Here is a 21,228-nt window from a genome sequence, read left to right on the forward strand (position 1 = left end):
ATCTGCCATAGCATTAATGACCCAGGTGCTGTATGTCTAGTCATTAAAGCTGCCTCCAGTGAATCGAATTGCAAGGTTTGGCTGTCCTCGAAGCATTCATATTTCTTCTCTCGCGCTGAAACTGCTAATGCAATCGATTGATTGATATTGATGACCTCACCCAGAGTGCTGTTTGCAGGTGGCGCTCCAGTGTCTAACGCGACGAATAAGAGACTATGGTGGTCCTCAAGCTCCTCCAAACTTTTAAAATGCTTGTTATGTATTATTGCGTATCTTTAATGGCAAACCCGTACGAAGCTTACCTGAGGCGGTATATCAAGTTGTGAGAAATAGATTTATCAACAATCAAAAATGTAGAGCACAGTAAGAAGACGACTAGAGTCATCCAACGAAAAGTTCTGTATTTGGTAGATTCGTTTATACGCGTTGATTCATTTCTCGTAGGAAGCCTGATAACCATATCCTTTTGGCGTCAGTTTTGCTGTGAAAGTGAAAGAAAGGGGTGGTGTCACGACCTTGTTGATACTGCACACGTTTTTTTTTTTTTTGCCATTCTGGTCACGAGGCTGGCTCAAATTGCATTTTCGTTGGCAGATATGTTGACTTGCGTGCGTGCAAAATTTATGTTTTTATGAAACTACTGAGCCCGTGCGGTATATAAATGATGGTAAAAAGCCAAAGTGAGAGATGTTAGCTGCGTGCGAATTCTACTTGCAATTGGCCGCAGTCGGGAGACACAACCTTTTTTCCTTTGGTGTCAATTTGATCAGCTGTTCCGTCACGATCATGCCGTACCAATTTGGTCACTTCGACCTACAGCAAAAAATCCACAGCAAAAGCTAGCTGAACCAATCTAAAATAAGCTTCTGCTATGAGTTAAAATCTGTTATGTTACGTGCTGCTGATATACAGTTTGTGTATAGTGTCCTTTGCATGGGGGGAAAGGAAGAAAGACAGTCACACGACCCGAAAAGGTCGAACTCCAAGAAAAAAAGAAGCCCGAGGTCGTTGCCTTTTCGCATGAATCTTATGGCACAATGAAGTTTGCAAAAAAGTTAGAAACTGATACAGAAAACCTTCCCGATGAACTGAGGAAACATTTGATACGATACAAGTATCTTAAGAAAGCTATTTCGAAAATTGTCGACGAAATGGAGCAAAGAGGACTTTCAGCGACATTACTCAGCGAATGGCTCCGCAAGTCTAGTGGCGAGACAGAGGGAGCAGACGATGATAGCTTGAAAATTGAATACTTTTTTGTAGGCAAGTATATATGCACAGAAGCAATGGAAGATAGGCAAACAAATCACTGACGGTTATGAGCTTAAAGGTCAGCCTCCTGACATACGGACATGCATTAGAATTACTTATCTGGAAAATGATCCCCGCATACAGCAGTTGCTCAAACCAACGGAAGTTGCGGGCAACGATCAAGAAGTGCTGCCTACACCACTTGAATTCCGTTACTCAAAGGACGACACTGATTATTTTTCCTTAAGTCCACCGCCATTGAGCGTCCTTTCAGATCAACAACTTAGAGAAAATGTTAGTTCGCGACGGGAAAGCAGTAGCTCAGCCAAGCTTGCCAAAACACTTCTTCAGTTGTCCTTAAATGAATCCAAAGAACATAATCACCAACCGAGAACTTCAGGCAAGCCAAATGCTACAATTGTGAGATGTTTCGATAGCCATTATAAACTGAAAACTTTTTCTATTAGAACATGACGGAATTGAAGAAATTGAGAGGACGAAGACTTTGGTTATAGAATTGGAACAAGATGATGAATTTTTCCAAATGCTCATGAGGGAACTAAATGAAATCACGGATGTTCAAGAAGAGGCGAAGAACAAGTTTGAGAAAGATGTGTATGATATGGAGAGTAAACTAAGCTCCCTGGTAAGCAGTTTGTCAAATGAGTAACGCCAATGATGAAAGAATTTTTCTAATACTCGTGTTACGTCCGTAGGTAACTGTAGCCAAACCAAAGAAGTCTGATCTGTACACGTGGAGAGAAATATTTCGGTAATCAAAAGCTCAGTTGATTTGTAGATGTATATCGGTATCCATTGATAACAATTTTGTCTTTCAAGGATATATATGGACGCAGAAGTGTTTCAGGGAAGTCATGAACTCGACAGATCATTGAGGTCAGCAGAAAAATCAAGACAACAGATGGAATGGTTTACTGCAGAACTCCGACGGCTGAACTTAGTAAGTCAACGGATTCACATAAAATACAGTAGCAGTATGTACTGATATTTTCTTCTATGGCAGATACCCAAGATAATGAGCAAAGGATCTAGGCGCGTTTACGAACAGTTTTTGGCGCTCAATGCAGAATTGATCAATATCAAGCAGTTTCAAGCGATGAATCAATTGGCCATGTTCAAAATTTTGAAGAAGCACGATAAACGGAGTGGCTTAAAGTATGTTACCATAGTAAACAGAAGTTTCGAGCACCCATGTTAACGAATGTTTCACAGCGCAAGCTCCACCTTTCCAAATTTAGCCAGCACAGATGTTCTGTTCAATACCAAGCTGTCAAAGCTATTGTATGCGTCCGTAACGGACAAACTTGTTACCATTGTACCGCAACCGGATGACTACAGTAAGTGTTCAACTGTGTTTTTCATACCAGTTTACGCGGCATTGACGAGATTATTGATCCGCAGGCTGTCCGATTTGCATGAGCATTGCCTGGCGGCCTATTCGACTGGTGTGTGGCCATATATTCTGTGTTCGCTGTTTGATTAAGCAACAGAGGAAGAACATGCCCAATTGTCCCGTGTGCCGAAAAGCAAATGCAGTTCGCTTCGCTGGTGCAGATCAATTGGACGTAGAACTCGAAACTAAAATAACCACATACTTTCCTAAAGAGATCAAGGAAAAGCGAAAAGATAACGACCGCGAGCAAGCTATTGAAGATGTGCAAGCTATGACTGGTCGCAAATATAGTCCGGAACAACTTCAGCGTATGCAAAACGAACGAGGTTGCATCATTATGTAGACTATAGTCGCTTCTCAACCTAGACATCCTCCATTTACTATTACCTATTTTTCATCTTCTTTGCATTAATCCTTTTTTACTCAATCACATATTTTTACTTTGTACTTTGACAACACAACAATGTTATTGATAGATGTATCAATTCTACAATAGATATTTACAAATGTATCTAAGCAGCGTCGGCAGCAATCGTTATAACGAAAAATGTATGCAGTTATATCAAACTGTTCTTCTCAATAGCCCGCATGGTAAGTTCATATGCAGCTGTAATGAAGTAAAATGTTAGTAAGATGGTGTGAGGAAAAGCGTGTAGTGGCCAAGATGGGACTTACTAAATGTAGCACCAGCGGCTGGTATAGCTCTGACCACTGAGAAAAAACGGAGAAAGAGATGAATGACGTTAGTGATGCTGTGGTATCAGGACAATCAAAAAGGTAATGTCTTTACTTGATGGGCCAAATCCACGGAAAAGACCAGCAAAACCGCTTTCAGCGTGAATAGTTTTCAAGGTAGATATGATATAGAAGCCTCTAGGAGGTTCTACTTGGTTTTGAACCTACGAGGTATATATGTCAGTATCCAGAGCATAGTAAACCCATCATGATTTCATAAAGTACTTACCTTGGACTTGACTACATCTAGTGGATAACAAGCTGCCCAGTAACCCAAACCACCAGCTGCACCAGCAGTCATAAGTTGTAGGACGCTGGCCTCTTGACCTTCTTTGACCAATGTTCTCTTGGTAGCCTCAAATCCTACGTAAAAACCAGCGTAGGCAGGAATTTCACGAACAATAGTGGCCCAAAGACCACGGAAAAGACCATTAGCAACACCGTGTTGACGGATCAAATCTTGGGCACAGTCAATGGGACCACTATAATATCGCTGTCCTGAACCTGAAGCTCCTTTGCCAAACTGAGCTTGCAACTTGATCTTGAGCATTTCAACTGGAGAAGCCAAAACACTGTTGACAATACCAGCTCCAGATCCAGCAATAGCAATCTTATAAAGAGGGAGTTGCTCCCCAGGGTAGCTTTGTAGAAGTCGACGACACTCTGTGTTTGCAGCAAAGAGCAGAGCGTTGACAGCACCTATTCCCACCAAAGGACTCGCCATTCCTATTTTCGAACGGTTTCAGCTACACTTTCTAGCCGGCTGATCCCCACCATGAACACTATACCTTTGTATAGGGCAAAAAAGCCCTCGTTCTTGATGGTTTGAACAGCACAGTCCATAGCACCATTAAATCGACCTGAATCGAGCTGAAGACGAACTTTGATGGTATCCAACGGCTGGCCTACAAAAAATATGACGAATTTGATGCTAAATATGATGACAGCGAAATCTTACTCAAGACGCAAATGCCTTTACTTACCAACAAGAACTTGGCACATACCACCCATGCTATAATAACGATGGTGAAATTAATAAGCGTGAAGTGCAGGTATGAAACCGACCAGGTAAATAAGGGAAACCGGTATTTGTAAGGTACGGATTGAAAGCTGAATTCTCGAGATGGGACTCACTTTCCGGCGATAAAATCGGCAGCAGCCGAGGTTTGCTTTGGTGGAGCAATGACAGCTATAGATTCAGCAGACATGTCAAAGTGGAAATTATATAGAGGATGAACCGACGAGTTTACTGTACTCAGGCTTAGTGCCAGAAATTCAATTGAAGCCTAATTTTTTTTCAAAGTCGGACTTGTGCTGCAGCTACCAGAACAGCACCAGAGCTGACAAACAGCGTGTGGGAATCCGAAAGGGGGGTTTAATATTATTTCAAATTATACAATTTCATTATTTGTTAGGGTTCTCTTGGTTGGAGATCATCTCGCTTATGTTTTTCTGTAATAAATGCCAATCCTCTGGTTTGGGATGTGCTACGTCGCCGAGCTCATATATGTATACTCGCCCATCGCTGGATCCAATGGCTGTTCTTTTGCCGTCCTTGTCCCAGGCAAGCTTATTGAGTGCCTTTCCGGATCCAACCATTGTGCTAACGTAGGGTTCCTGTTTACACCACAAGCCTGCATTAGTACCGCTAGTACTCGTCTATTCAAATCAAACGAACAATTGATCCGTACCTCTGTATCAGCGTTCAGGTTCCATAGATCGAACTTGCCATTGCCATCAACTGCACCAAACAATGCGGGATGAGTGGGAGACCACTTGACGTCGTATACATGGTCATCAGCTTGTTCGAACGAATTCAAGGGTAAAATTGTTGTTGGTTGAGTCGAAGTTTTGGCGATGGACTATAGTGGGAGATATTGGTTTGATAAGCTTCATCTTCGTTAACCAACGATAATTACATGAAAGAAAGCATACCTTGGATCTCCATAGCTTGACAGTCCAATCAATAGAAGATGTGAGAAACAGATCAGAAAAGTCAACCGGACCAGATAGAGGGTGGAAATGCAATCCTGTGATGGCACCGGCATGGCCTTTATAGGTATCATACTGATTTATACCTGCTTTGCTATTGATTTTACACGCGTGTCATTAGCACGACACAATTTAGGCCAATAAAGATAAAATCCTGAAAATTTACCTTCCAGCACGGTCATATCGATTTGCTTGATAGACATTGCCTTCTTCAGTTCCCACCCAAAATGAAGTGGTCTCATTGTCTGGGAATCCACTGCAGGTCACGGACACCTCGTCCGTTTTACTATGTGATGGATGCACCAGCTCAATAAAGTCCTTCGCGATAAAATTAGCTCTGTATTCTTCCCATCGAGACCGTTCCAAAATCCTAATATCATGTAAACTCATACCTGTGGTTGTGCCAGCATATCAAGCTGCCATGAGCATACAAATCCATCCGTGCTCGCAGAAATGAGATTGTGAGCATTTTGGGTACCGATCATCTCCAGTGAGTAGATTGGATGTGTATGTCCGCCAGCGGATAGTGGTGTTTTGAGAACAGGCAATGATTTTGCTCTGGTATCCCAAAGCACAATCTGTCCAGAGTAAGTGCCACCAATGATATAATTGGGGTGAAATGAGCTGAACTTCACCGCTAGTACGTCCGACTAAAGGAATATGTCATGGCCATTCAAGTCAATAAATGGTTTTCAGTAATATCAGCAAAACATAGTATACCCTACCTGAGAATGGAAAACAAATTCAGGACGTTCAGGCATATGCAAGTTCCATACACATGCAATACCATCAGGCTCGTTGACTGCCATAGGATTCTTGTTATACGAAGACACCATGAGTTCAGGGTACTAAGACGCAAGAATTAGACATTGGGAATAAAAGTGAATATAGTCTTTCATCAATATTGTACCTTAGGTGACCAGTCGACATCAGTCACAGATCGATTTTTAGACCACTTTTCATCCCAGAACTCGCAAATATACTTGATACGTTTGGAAAATGTATCCTCACTGTGAACAGTGTTAGTCGTGCCTCTCTCTTGGATCTGTATACTTTTCTATAACTCACCTGGTGACTTCAGCTCCAATGGTATAATCTTTCATGAAGTCATAAGTCTCATGTAAAGCACGCTCAACAATCTTAGAGGACGTATCCACAAAGTTGGCAAAGGTATGGGAAGTAACAATGGTTTTTCGTTCTTCATCACTCAGCTCTGTTCGTGGTAACAGTATCAGTAGCTGCTGTTGCTAGCGCTCTTCGGACATCAAAGTGAGATTATACCTCTTAGCTCTTCCGTCTTTGTAGATTCGAATTTCTTCCTCTCGTCTTCAAGCTTCGCCTGTCTTTGCCGTTCATTCTTTTCAACTTCTTCCATAATCTCGCGACGGATCTCCTCTTCCGATAGTTGCGGGGTATCAAACGAGCCTTCGACGGTCTGTACTTCTTTGCTGTAATGTACATGAACCTATAGCCAACAAAAAGATGATGAGCACAAAGAAATCCAACCGCAGAGCCATATTTAAATTAATCGTTACCGCTGGTGGGATGTCAATAATGTCTGCATGTGCTTCAGACAGTTCAGCGAGTCGTGCTGAGGTTGAAACGCTGGAAATACTGGATTTTGGCTCGCTAAATACAGTGAAATCATAAGAACAGATGATTAAGCCTGTGGTAGTAGCAGTGCTAAATCTTACGTAGTCTGCGTAGTCATGCTGGGGACTAAGTGTAATGAACTTGGTCGAGACGATGCGCGTTCTGAGCCTGTGTCAGAGCCCCTGTCAGAGCCTACAGCTCCAGGGCTGGGGGAGCCTTGTCGCTCACCAAGTACCATAGCCACTAAATCATCGATGGCCTTTCTGTCTTTATTTCCAGGTGAAGCGGTTCCACTCGCCTATAATTCATTACAGCGATGGAGTATTCAGGGTTACCATCTAGGTTTCATCTTTAAGAATCAATTGGTTCCTGAGATGGTGAGTTTAGACTTACGGATGAAGTTGTATTTTGTTGAGCAGTTTGAGATTCCAGTACGGCTCGACGTTCTTCTCTTGCGCGTCTAAGCTCTGCTAGTTTCTGGCGCTTTTTTTCTAATTCTTCTTTCCTACGCTCCATGCTGATGGCAGCTGTGCTGTTGTACTAAGAAAGCTTGCAGGAGGGGCAACACGCTGATCTCGAAATTTTTCCAGCGAAATTTAGCAACGTCACGCACAAAATGGGCTCAATCCCATCAATCATATTTTAGAAGACATTCTTTATATTCAAACACAACGAGTTTTTATTGCATTAACATTTGCGTCTTCTCAGAGCCAAAGGCTTAATTTTAATGACAGGAGCGAATTACATAAATTTACTAGAAAGAAAGAAAGAAGCGTTAGAACACACATGATTTGCAATATTGACATAGTTGCTACTTTTCATTTTTCAAATTCTTACCTCTTGCATGGCAGTCTTGGAAGAGCGGTTCTTGCGCTCAAGGATGGACTTGCGATCCTTGTCGAGCTTGACCTTGGTAACAACAACGTTGGAGGGGTGGACACCAATGGGGACGGAAGCACCGTTGACCTTCTCGCGGGTGACACGGTCGATGTGGATAACCCACTTCTTACGGTAGACCTGGACGACCTTACCCTCACGGCCCTTGAAGGAACCACGAACGACCATAACCTCATCATCCTTGCGGACGGGAATGGAGCGGGCCTGTAACAACAGAACGAATAAGTCAGCAAATGGGTGATCTTTATGGTAGCAATCTCCAGATGGAACTGTTTGGTGCAATTTGCTGGTAGTGTGTTGCTTATCGCTTGTCAGTACAATATACAGAAAATTGTATATATCAAGCAAGCGAAGTGACCGAGTCTTTTTGTCGTATTTGTGTCGATCCATACTCAATTATTACACCGCAAATTAGATATCCAATAAAATAAATATTCATCGTACATTGTGTTCCTCGCGGAGCTCCTTGGAAAGAGCAGCGCTCATGATCTTGCGGCGAATGCTGGAAGGAGCCTGGAAATGAGCCTTGCGGCTCTTGCTACGAGAAGAGCTAACGTCTACGTAGAAAGGAAAAAGGAAGAATGAGCATTGGTCGTCAATTTAATAGTCGAGATGTCAGCTAGTGGCCAAAATGGTGCCAAATGTGAGAGTGAATGAGCCCCCAATGTTGAAATTTTTTCCGGTAGTAAAAGGCATCCATATCTTATGAATATTGATCCATCTCATCGTCGATCAATCCATCCATGTCTATTGACCACTAGCTGATGTATTCCTAGTTAAATCATTACCAGAATTGAACTTCATTTTCTTGACGGTTGAAGAAGAGGAAGCTCCATCAGTTCAAAAGGGAAGCAGGTTTTGGCTTCAGCGGATTTGAATCTCCGCATTTGAAAAAGTTAGAATGAAACAATTTTGCCTGTTACTCCGTTGACCAACGAGCGTTATACTATGAAGAGAAATTGTCACAACCCTACTGCTCCTTCTGCTCTTTAGAGATCATCTCGTATGAAATACTAAAGCTCTATGACGACCAGAAATCTGTTGATCTAGTGCATCGGTCAAGTCTACAACGAAGCAGATTATACCGTTCTTGCACTAAAGCGTAACTGGTGCCTTGACTGATGGACACTGCTGTGGGAAGTGAAGCACTAATGATAAAAAGTATATTGCCTGAGTACCTTTTCATTTTAACAGTCTTTAGGATAATATGACCTTCTACTCACTCAAAAATGATGATTGATTTTGATTTTTTATGGGAAGATTTCTTCACGCGCACGCGTGAAATTTTGTATTTAAAACAATTACGTGCAGACTCGGTGTCTTGATTCTTACCCTTTCAACTCATCGCCAAACATGTCGTTGGTGAATATCATTAATATCCAAGTGCTGGATAATCCAACACTGTTTACCAATGCCTTCCACTTTGAAATCACATTCGAATGCAACGCGGAACTGAAAGATGGTAAATATGGGTCTTCATGTCATTTTCCGTGGTCTTGGACTCTCAGTTTCGCACAGCACAATGTGCATTTTTTCGCGTTCAATACTCGGGCATAACCGCAGTTTGACTCGACATACTGACGCTCTACTCTACAGATTTGGAGTGGAAGATGATTTACGTTGGTTCTGCTGAAAGCGCCGAGTATGATCAGGTTTTGGATTCCATTATGGTCGGACCCATTCCAGTCGGCATCAACAAATTTGTCTTTTCGGTACGTTCCATCCTCTTCCTTGTATTTACAAATATCACATAGGCTAATGTTAAGTTATTGTCAACAGGCAGACGCTCCCAAAGTAGAAATGCTTCCACAGCAAGATCTTTTGGAGGTCACCGTCGTCCTACTTTGCTGCTCGTATATGGTAAGTTTAGATGAAACATCATTGCTAGCCGCGTGAGCAACTGTTTTAACCGTAAACGCAGGACAAGGAATTTGTTAGAGTCGGATACTATGTGAACAACGAGTACCTTGACCCAACCTTGCGCAAAGCTTGTGAAGATGCTAAGGAAAACAACAGACCACCACCACCATTGCAAATAGAAAAGCTCTACAAGTGTATTCTCGCTGACAAGCCAAAGGTCACTAGATATACCATCAACTGGTAAGTACATCCCGTCACTATAACGTACATGTTATTAGTCATCAGCATATTTTGACCACCTTCCATAGGGATGATCCTCAAGCTGGTGTCGCTTCCAACGACACGGAAATGAATGCAGATGATCAAGTACAGCACATTAATCAAGAACAGGTCAGTTCCCTTTCATGAGGACTCGAGATCAGAGTCATATCAGTTCTAACAAGTACACTACAAACCAATCAGGACGTAGCCATGTAAGAGAGCAGTACGGCATCTTCTTCAACATGATCTTTGTTATTTTTACATATTATTACAACATAAAAGTCAAAACCCATACTATCCTAAACATATCTCGTCACGGACTTATTTAGCTTTCTTTTGTTGCTTAGCAAATTGCTTGACTTGTTGGCCAGTAACGTTCCAGTAGGCGTAAAACGCCAAAGAAAATGCGGTATGAAGGATAGTGGCACCCCATGCAGTTGAAGCCCGAGCAACAGTCTCTTGGCTTCTGAAATGGAAGGCACCAATAGCAACCAAACCATGGTAAACAAGCATTCCAAGAGCGACGTTACGTTTGCCGGGAAGAATATCGGGTAAACCAACTTGAAGCAAACTGGTGACGACAACACTTGCTAAGGAAGCTCCATACAATCTAGCAACGTTCTCAACGTAAGGTTCAATGATAGCTGGTGTGACTAGCAATTGAGCTACTGCCTTTTGGGGAGCCAAGAGCAAGAGTGCTGCCAAACCTCCTTCAGCGATAGAGTTCTACATGGCTTCCAGAATTAGTAATGGAAGTGATTTATGTCAAATGGTTCGAATTTCAACTTACGGCAAGGAAGACGTGTCTGAGAATAGTCATTACGAAGAAGGATAAAGATCTTTTGACCGCTGAAGACGCTTATAAGAGCATTTTGGCGGAGGTCAAAATCTGCGCACTGTAATATCCCAAATTATTTTTCACGTTACTCTCACACACAAGCATGGCCAGTTTCAGTATTTTGACGTGACTAATGCCTACTAAGCTCGCGGTCAAGTCTTTAATTTGCATCCCATCACCATGTCGAAAATGATTGGCGTCAGTCTGCTTGGTGAGGCAACCCGGCTCCTTGGAATGAGGCGCCATGTAATGCGCTGTAAGCCAACCCACCTCACCTGGTTGGTGAAGTTTTCCTCTATAAATCTTGCTTAAATACGAAGCTCTCATTCAATCCCTCAAGTCTCGAAGGTTAATAGTTAAAATTTATGCACATTGTTCTCACCTTTCACTGAAAAAGTAGCCAAAGTCCACGTTTCGGCTAGTGGAACGCCAACAGCGATCCTGCCGATATTGGCACTCGTACCGATATTTGGTATATTATTCATCACATCACGTTATTCCTCAATTAAGCCCCACAGACTGGGATGGATACTCCAAGATGCCATGCACTTTACTTACGTCGCATATCAACATACCTTTACATAAGTGCTCTCCATCCCACTTCATCGCTCACCAATAACACATTCACAACGCCGAAAAATACTTAAGTTACTATCAGACGACTTTACTGACAGATAGTTTGCCCCAACGTACGGGATGTCAATGCTAATGAAAAAAAAGAACTTGTTAGCCTTTAATAACTTTAGTTGCCATTCATTCATCTTTCATTTTACTTTCGATTAATGTAGAGAGTTAATTGTGATACAGATGGGAATTTTTATAAATGAAAAATGACGGGCAGCTAGTTGTTACAAAAGTGATAAAGGGAATAACTGGCTGCTACCCGATCGCAGTATTTACATTGCGCTTGGGTGTTTGTACAAGAAATAAAAGAAAAACCTTGGAAGCAAGAACATGTGTAGTTATGATCGATCCGTACACAGTGTCCGTTTGCTCCGCACTGCAGAAGAAAGCAAAAATATATAGCTGAAAGGGAATAAGTAAAAAAGACAAAAAGAAAACTTCCTCGCATGGTAAGAAGTTGGCTAACTACAATAGACAATTTTTTTTTTTTTGAACGGTGGCTACTTTCGATAAAGAAATGCGGTTAGGGAAGATGAAAGTAACTCGCGTGAGCATTAGTGAGCGTTTTTGACGTGCAAGTATGCTCCTAAAGAAGCGTATCGTCTAAGCCATAAGTAACAACGGATCATTCTTGGCTGCTTTGGTTGCTTTCAGCCGCGGCCTCCATCTCTAGTGTTTCTTCAGTAAGGATAACTAGAGGCATCAAATTTTCAACCTCTGCAAAAGTGGAAGTCATTAGTAAGTGGGACGCAGGAAGCCTTGAGATAATTTCTACACACACTTACTTTGAATCAAGTGCTTTCCATAGGTATACTTTTTCAAAGATGGAATATGAGGACGAATGCGATTTACTAACAAATCTCTTTGTTCGCCTTCAACAACGTCTAACATTTTCTGGACAACATAGTTTGCGTATTGGTCTTTCATCATGGCAGCCAGTGGGTATGTGCTGGAAACAGATATCAATACGTTAGTTGAAAGCGCAAGGAACACGTTTCAAGCTGTAAAGCAAGCCACTCACCCATCAGGTCTGACTTGCAAGACTTCTTCAATAAGCAGCCGGCGCTCTTCTCTAGTACCGTAATCGACACATTTTTCCACAACATTGCTGGCAAACTTATGCTTGCTAAGCTGCAAAACTTGTCCGCGTATCTTGAGCACGACCATAGATTTATCGCTAGGTCGTCCTCTCTCCAGAATATGTTGAATAACATAATTGCCATACTGATCTTGGACTAGCTGAGCTGTACATCTATGAAGTTCGCCAAGAAGAGCCTCCTATTGGAAGAGATATGAGAAATGGGTCCAAGTAAATCGGGGTTTCCCATGCTTCCACTCAAGTGATTGTACTTACCGTTTGTTCCTCTTTGCAATGTTCAAACATTCGTTGTATCACACGGCAACCATATGGATGAGTAGCAAGAGAATAGACTTGACCGTGGAAAGCGTCAATGATGAACTGAATATGAGGTCCAGGAATACGCTCTATTGCCTACATAAACAAGTCAGTTCCAGATTCTCTATTAAGGACACTCTGTCTCAGTCGCCTTTACCTTTTGAATGACGTGGTTGCCATTTTGATCCCTAACACACTTCAATACAGTACCGTCCAATTCGCGAACCAAGGAAGCTTGTTGCTCCGTGAGAACATGCTCCAAAGCCTTTTGAACAACTCGACAGCCATACATTTGCAAAGAAAGAGTGAGAACATGGCCTTCCATCTGCTTTGCCAGGATTGACTTTTGCATTTGGTTTCCATGTTCGAAGAACTTCTGTACAACATAATTGCCAAACACGTCCGTCATTAATTGGAGTGCATTTGGAATGATTTCCTCAAACACAAGTTGCTTTTCTTCACTGTTGGCAGTTTCCAGTTTCTGCTGGATAAAGCGAGAGCCGTGTTGATCTCCACTAAACTCTACAATGTGTCCAGCAATATCCTGGTTGTAACGCAATGCCATGTTAATCATATTCTCTCGTCAGACGACACGTAATGATCCAGACTGCCTACCTTTAGTTCACATTTCCTATTTTTGGTATTTCTAAACTCTTCCAAGAGCGGGCTCCTCATACTGGATCCAATATCAGCTTGGTTAGGTGGACGAATCGGCTGACTTTTACCGCGTGTAACCGCAGAGTAAGATTGTTGCATAGGTGGTTGAGGTAGAAATTCTTGCTGTCCTTGTTGTCGATAAAGCTGGTCCCGAGCAGCCAAAATCTGATGTTGCTGCTGAAGCAGTAGCTGTTGGTGTTGAACTTGAAGAGTTCGAAGCTTACTACTTTCCGGGCCTTGTTGCATTCCGACTTTTGTTGGCCCTCCATATCCGGTAGGTGCAGTCAACGGTGTACTTGAGCTCCCTAGGCCCATACTTGCAGCTGCCGCAGAAATAGACGGACCTGCGGTGTTGGAGTTTGCAAAATGGTTGCTGCTGATTGGCATATAATCCTGTCCTTTGTAATTCCGGCCACTCATATTCGAAAGTGGACCCATGTTAGGGCCAGGCGAAAATGGTGGTTGCTGTTGCTGCCCAAAGCTGTCCATGCCGGCCGGTTTATTCTTGTAACTGTCCAAATATCCCATTTCCGGATTTTTCAGATTGCGATTCAAGGATGTATCCTCTTCAAAGTTCCAAGCACGGTACATATCGTACGAATCAGAGCGTTTCGGACCAGGTGGGCTTAATTCACTAAATGATGTATACTCATGGCCTGCAGAGAGTGGGGCAGGTGAAATAAGACCATTATTCGTATATCGCTGCCGGAATGTTGGTGGTACGGCGTACAACTCTGGACTTCCAGGATTGGTATGTATCTGCCTTCCACTATGCATCTGGGGTGGATTGGGACTATATGGCCCTGGACTAGGAGGATTGCCATGCATATGACGACCATAGAGGGGAGAAGGTACGTTAAATGTATCAGGACTGCCAGGGGTGGTATGAATTTGTCGACCATGGAATGCAGGTTGATAGTCGGAAGGATATTGTTGTGTACCTTGCATATGGGGATACCCGTGATAGTCATTCTGAGTGGTTTAGGTCATGGTCAATACAACTCTTTTCCCACACAAAATATAGTATAGCTATGCTTACGTTCATGTCCAAGTCGTTAAATTGCCTTGCAAGTGCAGTAGGATCCCCATTCATATACTCCAAATTTTCCGCGTGTGAGTTATTGAAGGCTAAATTATGTACTGGCGGTGTAGAGTTGGCACGCGGAGGTTGCTGACCGGAACTTGCATGCTGATTGAGTGGCGGTGAAAAAGCCCGGATTGGACCGACTTTAGATGACGGTACTTGGTTCTTGAAACTGTTCTCATCATAAACTTTCTGTTGCTGTGGAGGCATGTTTCCAAACGACATTGGCGATTTCGAAGATTCAGTATAGCCTCGGTTCATCGACGAAGAGTTGTCTTCAACGAAGTTTAATGGTGAACGAAGTTTATCTCGATATTGGGAAGCTTTGACTTCAGCATCCAACTGCGTGTTGTTGACTGAGTCATCAGAGCCGCCTAGCATACTGGAGACATTACCTGCCTGCCTTTGACGTCCATGAGGTAAAGCAAAAAGAGCAGAAGATGTTTGAGGATATCCCTACAAGATCAAAACGCATACATGATGAAAACTCTGATACCTGAACATATACTGTACATCTCGCACAACAACCTACCTCTTGAAACATATCAGTTATTCGTCTACCCTTTTTAGAACCGCCGCTTGTGTCAGATGAGGGTGATCGCAGCCTTCCTTGCATTGGATTGAAGTTGTCATCGTAGTCATGTCCACTTTGCTTTTCGTTCAGGTCATCTACAATGACGGATGAAAAGATATATTAGTGAGTGGAAATACCGTTCATGTTTCCTGAACAGGGAAGAAGTAACAAAAAGCTTACCACGACTCATACCAGATGTATTGCCTCCAGAAGTTGGGTTTTGCCACAATAACCAAGGTTGCGATGACAAGTCTTGGCTGGGCCCAGGTCTTCGTAGGTCGTATCGTGACGAAGGCGGCATTTGATTTCCAGCAAGCTCAAACTGATACCTTGCTTCATTGCTCATTGGATTATCAGTAGTCGCTAAAGTTGAAGAGCCAGTCTGAGCTGGTGTTGTCGGAGCACTATTCGATCTGATATGCATTTGATCTGATCCATAGCTGCCACGATTGCCCGATAACCCGTTCGACGTAAAAGGGTCGTAGTCATCTAAACGATCTCGGAGGAGAGCAGCTAACTATTGAATTGAGGATTTTGAATCAAGGTTAATAAAAGGTTGGATGCAGAAATCGATGACGAAGTTGTGTACACAAAAAATGAGCAAGGCCAAGACGGGGCTACAAAGCTGAGGTCCAAACTGTTTGGATGGGCGAGATGGAATCGCACTAGTAATGAGCACTTTCATGCTGGCTACCCATACAGAATAGGATTCATACTTGTCGTCACCCGCATTGCTTCTCACTTATGATATATCATTCCGAGACAAACACAGTACCTGGCCTTGTGGCTGGATTTTAGCCGTCGGTTGACGAATCGATTCAGTCTTTTGAGATGCGGAAGGAGATGACCGTTGCTCGTCCAATTGAGTGTTCGAGCGACTAGGTAACATGCTGACGTGTAAATGTCAATAGCGTACGCAGTGATTCCAGCGTAAGACAGATAATTTGGAGGTTAAAAAAAATGTAAATGGCAAGTAGTTGCAATTGTGTTCTTAGAACACGTGGTCAAAACAAAAATAAAGAAAATATATAGAAAAAAAGCAGGGAATCTGACAAAGGGAGTGTGAAAGGGAGGTAAAGGAATCCAAACCGAACCCTTGTGTAAGCGATAAAGTGGAAAGCGACAACGAATGCGAAGAGTAGGAAGAAAAGGTTGACCTACCGACTTTCTCTCGCGTGACTTGTAATGGGTTGATTTTTCACAGCGCAATTGCGCGGACACTCGTCTGCAATACACTTGGCGCCAAAACTATGTTTTTTATTGAAAATTCACGATGTACAAAATATGAAAAAAAAATAAGAATAGTAACTTAGAATGAATGAAACAAAATATACTTCATGTCTGATTCTCGCAGACAAAATGTCGCAAGGAAAGCTAAGCGTGCTACCAATGAAATATACTGATCCTACTCCTGCCACGGCTAGCGATAGCTTCATACATCAATCAGCGTTTGTCGTTATATGGTAGTAACGTGGATTGCAAGTTCCAAAGATAGTCTGAGACGTCGCCTACGACGAAACTATCCGTTCGACTTCTTTGAGCGTTGGATGTGCTATCTCCATTAATGGTATCGCTCAGTTTTTGGAACGACTGCATCCGATCCAGGCTATCAGATGACTTGGCCACGCTAATCTGACAAGGCGAACTCTGTTGTCTTCTGCGACCTTTTTCAACTTTCACACTGCGTTGCTTTTCGTGTGTTTTTTGATGCTGTGATAAATTGTCAGATCGCGAGAACCTTTTGCCGCAAGAAGGGCACTGGTAGGGGCGCTCACAGGTGTGCGTCCTCATATGGCGCTTGAGATGCTCTAATCGCTTGAAAGCTCTGTTACATGAAGATAAAGGACAATTGTATGCTCTAACAGTGTTGCTTTTGGTATCGTTGTTGGGAATGACTTGCTTTGCTAGGATGTCTGCCGTAGTACTATTATTGTTGATAGCTGTATCGACATCAAATGTAAATATGGGTATAAATGGATTATCACCATTCATAGATCTACTGTTAGTGTGTCTTCTCGCTCTTTTTCCAGCTGTGCTCATTGGCTGCGATGCCATGGGAACGTTGACTGAGGTTGCTCGACGACGTCGTTGCTTGTATGCACTGGCAGTATCATACAATGGGAAGGAGCCGACAATAGCATTTGAGAGACTAGGGGTGTCCAATTGAGGGGACGTTGTTGGTATTATAATATTGGAGAATTCTTGACTGCCGTTAATAGCTAAGTCAGGCACAGATATATACGAATTGTCGAAGGTGACCTTCATTTCATGATTGGCATGGAAGATGTGAGAGTCGTTGATTTTGGTATCAGTAAGTGGAGACAAATCACAAGCGTTGTGTGACAAAAAGGAGCCTGATGCGCTAGATTCACCGATACTATTTTTCCAGAAATATTCGGATGGAGCGTACGTTAGGTCACGATTGATAGCAAGAGAGTCCACTGAAATTTCTCCTTCAGACATTGAACTATTTTCAGTTTGTGAATCCATGGAATTCCAATTTCCAAGAGGAATATCACTTTGGCCATCAATTTGCATGGCCGATAAGAACTCGAATAAATCATCTTCGCTTGTGCTGTACTTGTCCAGTGTAGTTTGAGAGCTTTTTTGTAAAAGAACCTTAGTATCATTTTGGACATAAGAACCAGTCAATCCCAAGTCCGGTGTTGTATTGATATCCTCTAGTGAAATAGACAACGGGTTGTTTCTAGTGTCCGCGGCGGCAAGCTGAGTAGACTTCTGCAATGAGTCTGACAATTGTTGTACTTTGTTAAATGTAAAAGAGAGCGAAGGTTCAGCAAAAGCAATGGTGGATGTTTCCATTCCCATGTTTTCTCGTTTGAGGTCCCTCTCCAGAGCATCCAAGAACAGTCTGTCGTGTGGAACAGAAAACCAGCAAAATACTTTTTGTTTCTTCTGCGTTCGGATACATTTGTACTTGTATAGTAAATCTAAGAAATCCGATTTAGGGCATTCCAGGCAGGAGTCAGTTCCTGGCTTAAGGTTACGAAGATCGCTAAAGATGCCTTCTTCAAATTTCTTGATGTTGGTAACAAGTCGACCAAATGCGTGAAACCTAAAGAGTAAGGACCGAACAATGTCGGTTCCAGTGATGTATAGCAACCCTTTCCATAGAACGCAGGAAATTGAGTCGCATGTGCCAGGTAGTACACAACGTTTTATCATCATGCTACCATCGACTTGATCCCATGAAGAGGGTGCTTCAAAGAGAAATTTTTTGACGTCCTCAATCATGGCGAGTCGCGTATGAGCATCCTCAGTGACGCATAGGTTTGCAAGTGATGATTGAAGGTTATCAAAGGTCGTATCTACTGTGGCTAGTGTCATTGATCTACAATAATAAATGTGCGAAATGCGGAAACAAGGGAATGATGATGCAATGCAACAAGATGCTAGAGAACTAGATGGACTATGATTGATTTTTTCAAAGCAATGTAGAATGAAGTGGAAGGAAAAGTGAAGCAAAAAAATATATACATATTAAGTGGGCAAGCCGTATTTAAGTGAGGAGCCTTTCGACGCAATAAAATTTCACCATTGTATGGAATGCAATCAAAAAAGGAAATTGATACAAAGCAAAGCGCTGCCACTCATCCCTTTGCAATACGAGGGTCAGCTCACGTCTAAATTGAAATTATATTGAGCTTGCGAGGTAGCCACTCAGATGTCTTTCCGTAATTTTTCATACAACCAACATGCCACGTTGTCGGATTAGAATAATCTATTTTTATTACCTCATCTTCCACCACAAGTCGCTATATTTTTTAGTGAAATGGAGAGTTACTTACGAGCAAATGGATTATTTGCACTTGATGTAATGTGCTGGACATCCCTGCGCTCCCTTGAATTGCCTTAAACCAATCAGTGGTTTCCGCCATATTTATGTGTAAAAACTCAATACAGTAGTAGCTACGACGTCATTTTTAAGCGAGAAGAGAAGTCCAGACAAGTGACAGAGCTCAACTGACTCGTTTACTACTGAACTCTTTTTACACCATGCAATTTAAGATCGGCTTTTTAGCTGTATTAGTCTTGCTGGTAAACGCTGTATTTGCACAATTGGTACCGTTCGACTTCGACGATAAGACATTCAAGAGCGTTATGGAAGCTGCTATGAATTCTGACAAGCAAGAAGGCAAAAAAATATTGTACCAAGAGGATGCGCCTGACTATCGGTCAAATGGCGAAGGAGACTCACCTCAGTCTCTGTTCGATCACTTACCGAGAGACCCTGCTCTCTCCACCTTCCTTGATATTTTGATGCAAGTCGATGATGTCTTACAGCTTATGAACGATCCTTACGCCGAACCAAAGTTCACACTTTTTGCTCCTACCAACACAGCCTTTAAGGCATATATAAGTAACAGCGATAACCGAGCGACTTTATACTCAGAAGACGGTTTCAAAAACTTTCTGCTTTGTCACATCGTTCCTCATGGAAAGTACAGCATCAAGGACCTTGAAAAAGCAAAGAAACTGGAAACGGCTACTAGCGGTCGCTCCATTTCCGTCCATTACAACTGGATCACAGGTATCACTCTTGACAAAAAGGCTAAAGTCGATTCCAATTTTATTGATGCTATGAATGGCATTGCGTACAAAATTGATCATGTTTTGGAACAAGCAAAATAGCCTGTAGCTTACCATCTCCTCCCGTTTGTCAATTACACACCTTCTTCCACTCAAATCTGATGTATATATTATTTTGATAAAATTTTGTATCATACAACCCGAAAGCTAGTTTTTGTTTCATTTCGTGTGGGATGAGTAGTGTTTCAATAGCACTGCAGTATATATTAGATGAGTGTGACTAGACGTCATTGCAGCTCTGTTTCCTTTCATTTGAGAGGGGAGCGACCTTACTCTGGCGGGGCCAAACATATCATGCTTGTCTTGCGGAATCAAAAGGGCATACTTGTATACACTTCAGGAGTGCTTTGGTTTCAATTGCCAGCATAAAGCGTAGAATGTTAGCAGAAATTCAGCTATTCTACTTTTTTGTTTTCTTAAGATGTTACAGTCCACCAATGACTTGATCTTCCAGTCACATACCACTTGTCCTTGTAACATTGAAAAGTAAAAAATATAAAATGTTTTGTAATGCATATGTTATCATTTCCTGCTTTTTTTTATATACATGATATCGTACTTTGGGGTGTCATGTTCAGCAAAACGACCACCCCTAATCTCTATAAGCTGTAGAAAGTTTGAAGTTGGACTAGTTTACTGGCGCTTTGGTCTTTCAGCATGAGGAAGTTCCAAAACAGCACGAAGCTGGGCATCAGGCTCGTCCTTTTCGTGCTTGTCCTCATCACCAGCATACACGGACAAGCCTGCTGACGCCATAAGTACCGCAATTGTGACTGCTTGGGCGTACATTCTTGCTTGCACCACCTTTTGCTGTGTGGTTAGGTACTTGTTAGAGAAGCTGTACGTAAGGGCGCCAGCCATCGAAACAAGCCAAGAACCAGCTGTATGGTTATTTCATCATTAGTACGAAAGCATACCAAAATTGTTAAAAGTCAATGAAGCTCACCAATAATGCTCCATCTGTTGGAGTTCAAGTAATGAACGATGCTGTCCTTGGCAGTGAGTCGGTCCCCACCATCTTCTCTTGCTAATTTCATAAGTTCTTCTTCGTCCAAATAGCCATATTCAGCATTTTCGTACTTTGTAGCATCTCGCTCCGAACCAAACAGATATCCAGCAACAGATGCTATGTTGACAGAATTGCATTATTACTTTCCACTCGAGACAAGAAGAGATAACCATAAGCACTTACCAGAGCCCAGCAACATTGACTTCATAGGTGTTGAAATTGCTTGGAAGTTGGGAGATCGCTTCTGAGCGACCACAGTGGTAATAAGTCCAAGACCCAAACCAAAGGCGGCTCCTTTGAGACCTCCCATAAAAGAGATATGAGACAACTTTTCTTGTTGCTCTCTTGTGAGTTGCTTGGAAGACATTATGGTGGAAGATTAAGTTGTGGAAGTTGGCAAAAAGGATAAAAAACAATGCAACGGGGTGAGAC

The 21,228-nt window shown here is 42.4% G+C and overlaps 13 protein-coding genes across 13 annotated transcripts; 3 read left to right on the forward strand and 10 right to left on the reverse strand.

Moving 5' to 3' along the window:
- Nucleotides 1-171: 171 nt before the first annotated feature.
- K450DRAFT_258858 (uncharacterized protein) lies at nt 172-664 on the reverse strand. Its single transcript, XM_051591914.1, has one exon. It carries the CDS (start codon nt 458-460, stop codon nt 299-301), a length of 162 nt encoding a protein of 53 aa, XP_051440997.1. The 5' UTR covers nt 461-664; the 3' UTR covers nt 172-298.
- A 62-nt stretch (nt 665-726) lies between these two features.
- On the forward strand, nt 727-3,272 carry K450DRAFT_258860 (uncharacterized protein). The gene is made up of 8 exons (XM_051591915.1): nt 727-1,263; nt 1,331-1,651; nt 1,719-1,897; nt 1,968-2,023; nt 2,092-2,212; nt 2,276-2,427; nt 2,485-2,609; nt 2,674-3,272. Exons 1-8 carry the CDS (start codon nt 1,038-1,040, stop codon nt 3,006-3,008), a joined length of 1,515 nt encoding a protein of 504 aa, XP_051440998.1. The 5' UTR covers nt 727-1,037; the 3' UTR covers nt 3,009-3,272.
- On the reverse strand, nt 3,129-4,656 carry K450DRAFT_258872 (uncharacterized protein). The gene is made up of 7 exons (XM_051591916.1): nt 4,535-4,656; nt 4,384-4,412; nt 4,189-4,305; nt 3,630-4,126; nt 3,456-3,564; nt 3,341-3,376; nt 3,129-3,272 (listed from the first exon to the last, which is right to left on the reverse strand). Exons 1-7 carry the CDS (start codon nt 4,606-4,608, stop codon nt 3,223-3,225), a joined length of 912 nt encoding a protein of 303 aa, XP_051440999.1. The 5' UTR covers nt 4,609-4,656; the 3' UTR covers nt 3,129-3,222.
- A 1-nt stretch (nt 4,657) lies between these two features.
- Nucleotides 4,658-7,547, reverse strand: K450DRAFT_258876 (uncharacterized protein). Its single transcript, XM_051591917.1, has 12 exons — nt 7,379-7,547; nt 7,087-7,283; nt 6,928-7,021; nt 6,674-6,857; nt 6,461-6,605; nt 6,303-6,402; nt 6,118-6,240; nt 5,785-6,042; nt 5,559-5,710; nt 5,336-5,486; nt 5,092-5,262; nt 4,658-5,017 (listed from the first exon to the last, which is right to left on the reverse strand). The coding sequence occupies exons 1-12, from the start codon at nt 7,499-7,501 to the stop codon at nt 4,805-4,807; spliced, it is 1,911 nt and encodes a 636-aa protein (XP_051441000.1). The 5' UTR covers nt 7,502-7,547; the 3' UTR covers nt 4,658-4,804.
- Nucleotides 7,548-7,623: 76 nt separating this feature from the next.
- On the reverse strand, nt 7,624-8,728 carry K450DRAFT_258879 (uncharacterized protein). The gene is made up of 4 exons (XM_051591918.1): nt 8,671-8,728; nt 8,327-8,439; nt 7,823-8,086; nt 7,624-7,739 (listed from the first exon to the last, which is right to left on the reverse strand). Exons 1-4 carry the CDS (start codon nt 8,684-8,686, stop codon nt 7,737-7,739), a joined length of 396 nt encoding a protein of 131 aa, XP_051441001.1. The 5' UTR covers nt 8,687-8,728; the 3' UTR covers nt 7,624-7,736.
- A 107-nt stretch (nt 8,729-8,835) lies between these two features.
- On the forward strand, nt 8,836-10,198 carry K450DRAFT_258881 (uncharacterized protein). The gene is made up of 6 exons (XM_051591919.1): nt 8,836-9,043; nt 9,143-9,344; nt 9,479-9,594; nt 9,662-9,742; nt 9,804-9,982; nt 10,051-10,198. The coding sequence occupies exons 2-6, from the start codon at nt 9,236-9,238 to the stop codon at nt 10,148-10,150; spliced, it is 585 nt and encodes a 194-aa protein (XP_051441002.1). The 5' UTR covers nt 8,836-9,043; nt 9,143-9,235; the 3' UTR covers nt 10,151-10,198.
- A 1-nt stretch (nt 10,199) lies between these two features.
- On the reverse strand, nt 10,200-10,856 carry K450DRAFT_283843 (uncharacterized protein). The gene is made up of 2 exons (XM_051593490.1): nt 10,794-10,856; nt 10,200-10,729 (listed from the first exon to the last, which is right to left on the reverse strand). The coding sequence occupies exons 1-2, from the start codon at nt 10,821-10,823 to the stop codon at nt 10,325-10,327; spliced, it is 435 nt and encodes a 144-aa protein (XP_051441003.1). The 5' UTR covers nt 10,824-10,856; the 3' UTR covers nt 10,200-10,324.
- A 538-nt stretch (nt 10,857-11,394) lies between these two features.
- K450DRAFT_258886 (uncharacterized protein) lies at nt 11,395-12,314 on the reverse strand. The gene is made up of 2 exons (XM_051591920.1): nt 12,251-12,314; nt 11,395-12,182 (listed from the first exon to the last, which is right to left on the reverse strand). The coding sequence occupies exon 2, from the start codon at nt 11,911-11,913 to the stop codon at nt 11,683-11,685; it is 231 nt and encodes a 76-aa protein (XP_051441004.1). The 5' UTR covers nt 11,914-12,182; nt 12,251-12,314; the 3' UTR covers nt 11,395-11,682.
- Nucleotides 12,002-14,531, reverse strand: K450DRAFT_258888 (uncharacterized protein). Its single transcript, XM_051591921.1, has 6 exons — nt 13,477-14,531; nt 13,019-13,405; nt 12,820-12,957; nt 12,487-12,743; nt 12,251-12,414; nt 12,002-12,182 (listed from the first exon to the last, which is right to left on the reverse strand). Exons 1-6 carry the CDS (start codon nt 14,464-14,466, stop codon nt 12,091-12,093), a joined length of 2,028 nt encoding a protein of 675 aa, XP_051441005.1. The 5' UTR covers nt 14,467-14,531; the 3' UTR covers nt 12,002-12,090.
- Nucleotides 14,532-16,865: 2,334 nt separating this feature from the next.
- K450DRAFT_155154 (uncharacterized protein) lies at nt 16,866-17,039 on the reverse strand (the record flags this gene model as incomplete). The annotated part of the gene is made up of 1 exon (XM_051583966.1): nt 16,866-17,039. A coding segment is annotated over one exon (174 nt), but the record flags the coding sequence as incomplete, so codon positions are not given.
- A 906-nt stretch (nt 17,040-17,945) lies between these two features.
- Nucleotides 17,946-18,362, reverse strand: K450DRAFT_179936 (uncharacterized protein; the record flags this gene model as incomplete). The annotated part of the gene is made up of 1 exon (XM_051584326.1): nt 17,946-18,362. A coding segment is annotated over one exon (417 nt), but the record flags the coding sequence as incomplete, so codon positions are not given.
- A 618-nt stretch (nt 18,363-18,980) lies between these two features.
- Nucleotides 18,981-19,941, forward strand: K450DRAFT_258898 (uncharacterized protein). The gene has a single exon (XM_051591922.1). The coding sequence runs from the start codon at nt 19,194-19,196 to the stop codon at nt 19,827-19,829; it is 636 nt and encodes a 211-aa protein (XP_051441008.1). The 5' UTR covers nt 18,981-19,193; the 3' UTR covers nt 19,830-19,941.
- Nucleotides 19,942-20,288: 347 nt separating this feature from the next.
- On the reverse strand, nt 20,289-21,228 carry K450DRAFT_258905 (uncharacterized protein). The gene is made up of 3 exons (XM_051591923.1): nt 20,980-21,228; nt 20,734-20,913; nt 20,289-20,668 (listed from the first exon to the last, which is right to left on the reverse strand). The coding sequence occupies exons 1-3, from the start codon at nt 21,161-21,163 to the stop codon at nt 20,421-20,423; spliced, it is 612 nt and encodes a 203-aa protein (XP_051441009.1). The 5' UTR covers nt 21,164-21,228; the 3' UTR covers nt 20,289-20,420.

Source organism: Umbelopsis ramanniana, assembly GCF_025399195.1.
Source record: "Umbelopsis ramanniana AG unplaced genomic scaffold K450scaffold_73, whole genome shotgun sequence".
Lineage (NCBI taxonomy): Eukaryota > Fungi > Mucoromycota > Umbelopsidomycetes > Umbelopsidales > Umbelopsidaceae > Umbelopsis > Umbelopsis ramanniana.